At 31.5% G+C, this 8,743-nt stretch overlaps 1 protein-coding gene across 1 annotated transcript; it reads left to right on the top strand.

Moving 5' to 3' along the window:
* The first annotated feature begins 5,459 nt into the window (after positions 1-5,459).
* On the top strand, positions 5,460-7,869 carry LOC114277696 (UDP-glycosyltransferase 74B1). Its single transcript, XM_028219643.2, has 2 exons — positions 5,460-6,152; positions 6,899-7,869. The coding sequence occupies exons 1-2, from the start codon at positions 5,511-5,513 to the stop codon at positions 7,670-7,672; spliced, it is 1,416 nt and encodes a 471-aa protein (XP_028075444.2). The 5' UTR covers positions 5,460-5,510; the 3' UTR covers positions 7,673-7,869.
* Positions 7,870-8,743: the final 874 nt, after the last annotated feature.

Raw genomic sequence — 8,743 nt, forward strand, 5'->3', positions numbered from 1 at the left:
CTATAATATATAGTTGAATTTTTATAGAATATATATAATATCTATACAATGTATTATTGGGTTTCTATTATTATGTTATATATATAATATAATTTTAATATTTGCGCAATAATAATATATATTTTAATTATAAATATTACTTTTTAATTTTAATTATTGAGTTTTAATATTATTATTAAATTTCTAGCTGTGTTGCGGATCAAATAGAGGCAGGGATAGGGGTTACATTTGCGAGTTTGGGCGAGGGTGGTGGAGAGTTTCATGAGGATTGGTCAGGGGTGAGGGCAAGCGATAGAAATGGGGGTAGGTTATTATAGTTAAAATAGAAATGAGATATAGTTGAGGCTGTTTAGTACAATTTATTTAGGTTGTTTACCATTTTTTAGTTTATAAGTTTGTGTTAGATTGTTTGGCATAATTTCTGAAAATTAAGCGGATGTATTTTTAATTTTTATTTTTAAATAATTTATTTTTAACTTATAATAAGTTAAATTAATTATTTGTACATGTGTTATCTATCTGTCTAATTATAATTAAAATGTGTATACGTGTCACCGATCTATCCAAATATCTATTCAAATGTCTAACTATCTATTTAAATATGTACAATTTATGTGTTTGTACCATACTTGGCACCAGCAATAGGAGGCCGCTACTACATAGCATGAAAATCAAAAAATGATTTGGGATCAAATCATAGTGCCAAATAGTAACGAATTAGAAAAAATGTCTAAAACAGTAAATCCTAGTCAAACCAATCTGCATATATTTGCTAACTAACACGACCCATTCAATTTACATTTGCCAATTAAACAGATGAATGTAAATTATTTTTTTTAAATTTATTTAAAATTAAAAAAATAACGAATAAGATACCATCTAATCCAACCTCACTTACCGACCTCACTTACCGACACGACACCCCTACTACTAACAAATTTATTACAGACAAGTCCTTGTCGCAAATAAGACAAAAGATGCTAAACTCAGCGAGTTTTGTGCATGGCTTTATATACGTGTTTGTCTTGACTCTCTATTTTCTTCATTTTGAATTGAAATATGTCACTTTATTTATTAACAACAATGATTCATCCCACTAAAAATATCACCACTAATAGCATTAATACATTAAAAAAGTAAAAAAAAATAAAAAAAATACAACTCCAAGACCAAAACATCACATCATTAATGACGGGACCCACTGCCACCTAATTAGTGGGAGCACTAATTAGTGCTCCCAAGCATTTTTCATTTATTAAATGGTGCGAGATCATATATATATATATATATATATCGGTTCAGATTTTCTTAATTTAGTCATTTCAATTAAAAAGGTCATTAAGTTTAGTGGATCTATTTTAATGTCGATTTTGATAATTTAAAAGAAATTTTTTTTAAGGTTCTTGGTCTTAAGATTTTATAGCATAAAATACATTAAATATTTTCATAATGTTTAAAGTCCCTCAACATCGATCCAGAGAAAATTCGATCCAGAGAATTTCTCTAGACTTTCGAGAGAATTTCTCTTCTCTTCTCTAGACTTCCCAGAGATTTTCTCTCCAGAAATTTCTCTGCACTTCTCGGAGAATTTCTCTGGACCTCCCAGAGATTTTCTCTCCAGAGAAATTCTGGGAATTTTGACCAATTTTCTCTGGCCTTCGCAAAGAATTTCTCTGTATTTTTGACCAATTTACTCTGGTTTACTCATAATTTTCTCTATATTTTTGGTCAAATCAGAGAAAATTGAATAACCACCATTTTTATTTTGACCAATTTTCTCTGAACTATAAGACATTCAAACAATAACAACCCGGAGAAAATTGAACAAATACTATTTTCATTTTCACCAATTGTCTCGGTACTGTAAGACATTCAAAACATCGAAAGTAATGGATATCACAACACAACACATGGTTTGCTTCTTAATGATGATCATATCGTAAATGTTAACCTAAAAAGCTTGAAACCCTCACAAAATCCAAAAAACTTGAATTCTTTGGGAAGTCTAGAAATTCTTTGGGTTCAAACCAGAGAAAATTCAAAGCATTCAATTTTCTCTGAATTTCTCTGGTTTGAACTCAGAGAAATTTCAATTTCTCTAGGTAATTTTCTCTATTGTTGAATTTTCTCTGGTTTGAATCAGAGAAATTGTTGATGTCCACAATTCAGTCTACATTTCAAGAGTAAAATGCAGGAAAGGGATCCATAGCTAGCTATATTGAAGAAAAGCTTCAATTTTCAAAATTAAAATAGAAGATAATACAGAGAGAATAAAAAAGAAATTCTTCCCAGACTCACATACCATTATAATTTGTGTGGCTTTGTGTGGCTCTATCTAGAGAAAATAGTATAGAGAAAATTTATGTGGCATTGTGTGGCTCCATCCAGAGAAAATTGTGTAGAGCAAATTTGTGTAGCTTTGTGTGGCTCTATTTAGAGAAAATTATGTTAGAGAAAACTTGTATGGCTTTGTGTGGCTCTATCTAGAGAAAATTGTGTAGAGAAAATTTGTGTGGCTAGAGAAAATTGTGTAGAGAAAATTTGTGTTTTTGATCAAACTAGAGAAAATTGAACAAAAAACAAAAAAACAGATAAGATAATTTCTCTGGTTAGGCATGGAAATACTTCATAGATAGCTACATTAAATAAAATTAAACATGTTAGAGAAAATTACACACACGAGAGTGTTATGTGGCAGTTCTCTCTTCTCTTCCAACTTCATTCCTCATCTTTCTTAAATTCTCTAGTTTACTTATAATTTTCTCTGTGTTTTGATCAAACTAGAGAAAATTGTGTTTTGACTCAACCAGAGAAAATTGATCAAAAAGGAACCTCAAGATCAATATATACCCAATCATTATCAAACCAGAGAAAATCCATTCAAAATCACATTTTTCTTTTTTTCGCCCCTTTCCAATATCTGAGCAAGTAAACAAATTAATAGAGAAATTGAAGCAACCAAATATCAAAAAGGAACCAACACATCCTTGAGTTTTCCAGAAAAAATTCACAGTGAACAACCAGGGAAAATTCACACAGCAGCCAAAATCCAGAGAAAATTCACATAGTAGCTAAATCTAGAGAAAATTCACACAGTGGCCAAAATCCAAAGAAAATTTACACAGTGGCAAAATTCAGAGAAAATTCACACACTCCCTCAAGCGCACGTTAGAGCGAAGGCCCATGATTTTGACAGGAAATCGTTGCGATGTCCCTTGTTTTATTTCCAACTACACCAACAGTCGCCTCAACGCATCAACACAACACACATACACACACAGAGAGAGAGAGAGAGAGAGAGAGAGAGAGAGAGAGAGACAATTTGGATTTGGATTTGGAGAAATAGATTTGTCTCAGATATTACAAAGACCTTTTACTTGTGAAGAAGATTTTCAGAGAGAATTGAAAAAATGGACTCCTACAGAGGTGGCTACTTCGTTGATGAGAAAGCAGTTCGAGTCGAGAACATTTTCTTAGAATTCCTCAAGAGGTTCGTTTTTTCATTCGATTTCTTTTATGTATTTCATTTTTCAATTTTTGAACTTGATTTGGGTTCATCGACTTCTGCGGCTTTAAGTTGGATCAAAATTCGAGAGAATGAGAAAATGAGTGTTAGTGTTCAGTGTGATTCATTTTGGATGGGTGACATATATGGGGATGGGGGAGGGACCTTAGAAATCACAAAATAATATTGTGGATATCTCCCATTACTAAAAATGGGAGAGGGACCTTAGACTAATTTTTCCTAATTTAAATTATTTATTTTTTAAAATTTGTTGAGCATAATATTTATGAAAAAAAAATTAAAATGAATAGATATCAATAGCTATATGTTCAAATCATATTTATATTACAAAAATGAATAGTTACTCTTAAAATTATATTTATCATCTATTTAAAAAAAATGTGATTCAAATATATAATTGTGGATATCCAATTATTTTAATTTTTTAAATAAATATTCTATTTAATGAGTTCAAAATAACCTACCAAGTCAATTATTTATACTAGCACCATTTCTTTATTAACTTTTATTTTTATTTTTATTTTATTTTTGTGTTTGGGCTAACTTAGGCATACCCTAACTAATTTTGGGACCATAAAATAACGATTGGATAAACTTCTAATGATCCTTTAGAATTACTTGAACTTGAAATCATAAATTTCTTAAAGGGCAAATTATACTACTAGTTCCTGTACATTGGCCAATGTGTTATTTTGATTTTTGTAATTTCAATTGAATGGATTTTGATCTTAAATTTTTGGCTTTGTCTCAATTTAGTCAAATTGATTCCAATTGTTAGCATTTTTTTATGGCAAATGCATATATGAATGGCATATGTCATGTTTAAAGGAGTAAAATTATAAACTTTATCAATTTAGTGACTTAACCTTAACCAATTTAGTAATAAATTTATGTCAAAAATTTTATTTGTGTTGTCAATAGGGCCGGCCTTGGGGCTTAGGCCACCAGGCCATGGTCTAAGGTCCCTCAAAATAGACTCAAAAAAGGCCTCCTTCCATTATAATTTAGTGTAATATATTATGTATGTTTTAAGTCTAAAAAAAATTTAAAAAGGTCCAAACTAACTTAAAATAAATTGACCCATTAAAAAATTGAAAGACCATTCAAAAAAATTAGTATTGTTATCCATTAAAAATAGACTCAGAAAAGGAGTCTATCTTATTATAGTTTAGTCCAATATATTAAGTATATTTTAAGTCCAAAAAAAATTAAGGAAGGTCCAAATTAACTTAAAATAAATTAATTCATTAAAAAATTGAAAAGCCCATTTAAAATAATTAACATTGTTATTCATTGAAAATGATTTTGCAAAAAATAGATTATGCAAATATGATTGATTTATTTGCTTTTAAAAATACAAGCAGAGTGAGGATCAAGCGATACTTATTAGTTATTGTAATATAATGCTAAGTATTTTTTGTGTTTTTGACACAAATCTTTTGTCCTTTACTTTAATTTTTTTTTTCATTCAATGAAAAAAAAAATGTGAAGAGCTCCTGAAATTTATTAGTTGATTTTCGACTTTGGGCCCCGAAAATCTCATGACCGGGCCTGATTGTCAATTAGATGAAATTGAAACAAAATTTAAAATTTTCTAAAATTAAGCTAATTGAAACAATAACAACTAAAATGACAAATAATAAAATGTATACAGTATCGGTATAATTTACTCTTTTTTAAATTGAGACGACAAACTAACGTAAAATTAAAGACGACAAACTAACGTAAAATTAAAATACTTTCTCGTGGTTGCATAAAATACTTCCTCGGCGATGAAAGTGACAAACAACGCCAGAAATCCCCCATGTGTCAAAGTCAGATGAGGTACAAGCAAACATCAAAAAGCGACGTATTGGAATCAAAATTTGGAACCATTACTTCCTCTTCCATTTCCTTTTCTCTTACTTTATTCATCCTATAAATAAGAGGATACCCATAGAATCACACAACAAACGACAACAACCAACTAACCAAAAACAAAAAAATGGAGCCAAAAAACCATGGAAGCCATGTTATAGTCCTTCCATATCCAAGCCAAGGCCACATAAACCCTCTCCTCCAATTTGCCAAACACTTGGCCTCCAAAGGTGTAAAAGCCACATTAGCCACAACCCATTACACAGTCAAGTCCATCTGTGCCCGAAACATCGCCGTTGAGCCCATCTCAGATGGGTTCGACGACGGTGGTTTTACCCAAGCCCGCACGGAAGATGTCTACCTCAAGTCCTTGAGAGACAATGGCTCAAGAAGTCTCTCACAACTCATTGAAAAATACGAGGACTCAAAATTCCCAATCAATTGTGTTGTCTATGACTCATTCTTCCCTTGGGCTCTTGATGTGGCTAAGACCCATGGCATCTATGGTGCACCATTTTTCACTAACTCGGCCTCGGTCTGCTCAATATTTTGTCGCGTGCACCACGGTGTGGTTAGGTTGCCGATGAAGGAGGAGGAGTTGCCGCTGATGATGCCAGCGATGCCACCGATGAACTTGGTGGACTTGCCGAGCTTTGTTCAGGCCCCTGAGAGTTACCCTGCTTACTTGGCTATGCAATTGACTCAGTACTCTAATTTGGACAAGGCTGACTGGGTTTTTGGGAACTCCTTTGAAGAACTGGAAGGCCAGGTTTGTACATGTTAATGGTTTTCTAAAATGAATTGAGTTGCTCGAGTTTGACTATGTTTAAACATATTTTCAAAGTCAATTATTTGCTGAACTTGGGTCAAACTCATCTACACAAAAATATATTTTGAAAGTTGTTTACTTTCGAATTCGACTATATAAGCTTTTAGGGATTATATATAAAAAAACTAAGGAATAACTTATACTTGTAGTCTTGTAATATATCTTCTGTCAATTTAATTTATGTTGTTTTAATTCTATCAATTTTGTCCTTTAATTATTCATATTGTGTCAATTTTGTTCAATTGATAACATATGTTAAGAAATTATATAAGAATTAATGAAAAAAATAGTCCATTAAAAAAGGATGGAGCATTTCAAATTGAATATCTACTAGTTAATCGTTTTAAGGTGAGTGAATTGAACTAAATTGACACAATAGGAAAAATATAACGATAAAAGTGATGTAATGAAAATTAAAATGACCAAATTTGACACAAAAGACAAACTATATGAACTGCAGTATAATTTTTCCTAAACTAAACTAATTGAGCTCGGTTTCAATCAACTCGTTTGAGAAAAACTTGAAAGATAAACCAACCAACATTAAACATATTTTTTAAGCACATTAAATTTTCAAATCAGACCTGTTTACAGCATAATATTTGTGTACTTGGTTAGCCTTTCAACTGTTGAAATTGCAATGCATTTCTTGTTAATTTAATTTAATGTTTTGTGCTTATTTGAAGGTTGTGACAAATGTATGGGAGCTCTGGCCGGGAAAGTTAATCGGTCCAATGATACCATCGGCATACTTGGACCAGCGAATTAAAGACGACAAAGGGTACGGAGCCAGTCTATGGAAGCCGCTCAGCTCTGAGTGTGCCAAATGGCTCGAAACCAAGTCAAGCCAATCCGTCATTTATGTCTCCTTCGGAAGCATGGTCTCATTGACAGAGGAACAAATGGAGGAAATGGCATGGGGATTGAAGGGAAGCAATTTGGACTTCATTTGGGTGGTAAGAGAGTCTGAGATTACTAAATTGCCCTCTGAGTTCATAGACTTAACAACCAAAGGCAAGGGTCTTATAGTAACTTGGTGCAACCAGCTAGAAATGTTGGCTCATGAAGCCATTGGTTGCTTTGTCACACATTGTGGTTGGAACTCTACACTTGAAGGGTTGGGCCTTGGTGTGCCAATGGTTGGGGTGCCAAAGTGGGCCGACCAATTGACAAATGCTAAGTTTATTGAGGAGATTTGGGGTATTGGGGTCAGGGCTAAGGAGGATGAGAAAGGGGTTTTGAGGAGAGAAGAGCTCATGGGTTGTTTGAAGGAAGTAATGGAAGGGGAGAGGAGTGTTGAGATTAGAAAAAATGCTTGTAAGTGGAAGGAGTTGGCAAAGGAGGCAATTAGTGAAGGAGGGAGTTCAGATAAGTCCATTGATGAATTTGTGGAGCATTTGAAGTGTGGTAATGAAAAAGGAGTGGTAAAAAAATTGACTGACGAAAATGATCATTGCTAATTTGATACTCATTTCGCCAAGAGAGTTGTAGGTTCAAATTTCAGGTGGGGTAGTTGAGTATAATTTCCTTTACTTTTTTAATAAGGTGTTGGCTTTCTATGTCAACACGTGTCATGTTGTGTCATATACTCGTAATTGTTCGATTTAATTTTTGATTTAAAATATTTAAATCATGAAATTGTTCGTGATAGAACAAAGTGAGTCACCATTTTAAAATAGTAGAATTTATTATTTTTGTGGAAAATGTGAAAAACAATCCTTAGGGTGATTTGCTGCTAAAAAAGTTTATAAAAATGCATTGAAATGTATGAAACTATTTTGAGATATATGAAAAATGTATTGAAATTATAAATCTGTTAGCATTTAGTGTTTCTTATAAAATAAATAAATAAAAACTCTCAAGACTATCATTAGCAAAATCTTTTTTATATTACTTTTTTTAAAGACAACTGGACTAATGTTAGACATTAAATAGTATGAAATATGTACTCTAAAACTACCAAATAAGTCCTCTCAATTCACCTCACTTGCCACTTGGGCCGCAGGCCAGACTTCCAATCCCCTCAAACCTTTTTTATTTTATTTTTATCGGTAGTGCTACAAATACCAATTATTGAACCAACAAATATTATGTTATTATTACTAATCTCACCTATTAATTAAATTACAAATACCTAAAACTTTTAAAATTATGACACATCATTTATTAATACACTAATTGATATATATATAGAATTATTCTGTTCGTATTACTTCTACTTACAACTTATTATTAGGTAATATTTCAACAGAGCTCGTAAAATCTCATTTAATTTTATAGGACTAATGTGATTTTATAAATTTATACAACATGATTGTATTTTTTTAATAAAATTATTCACTTTGTTTGGTTCTGGTTTTCAGAAAATAGTTTCTAAAAAAATCTATTATTTTATTTTCCGTATTTTAATGTTTTCAATGAATTTTTAAAAATATTTTAAGCAATTTTTTTTTTAATTTTTAGATACACCTAACATAAATTCATTTAAAAAGTATAATATTTTTGAAAAAAATCTTTAAAAAATACACTAA

Source organism: Camellia sinensis, chromosome 7 (assembly GCF_055761805.1).
Source record: "Camellia sinensis isolate YWXY chromosome 7, ASM5576180v1, whole genome shotgun sequence".
Lineage (NCBI taxonomy): Eukaryota > Viridiplantae > Streptophyta > Magnoliopsida > Ericales > Theaceae > Camellia > Camellia sinensis.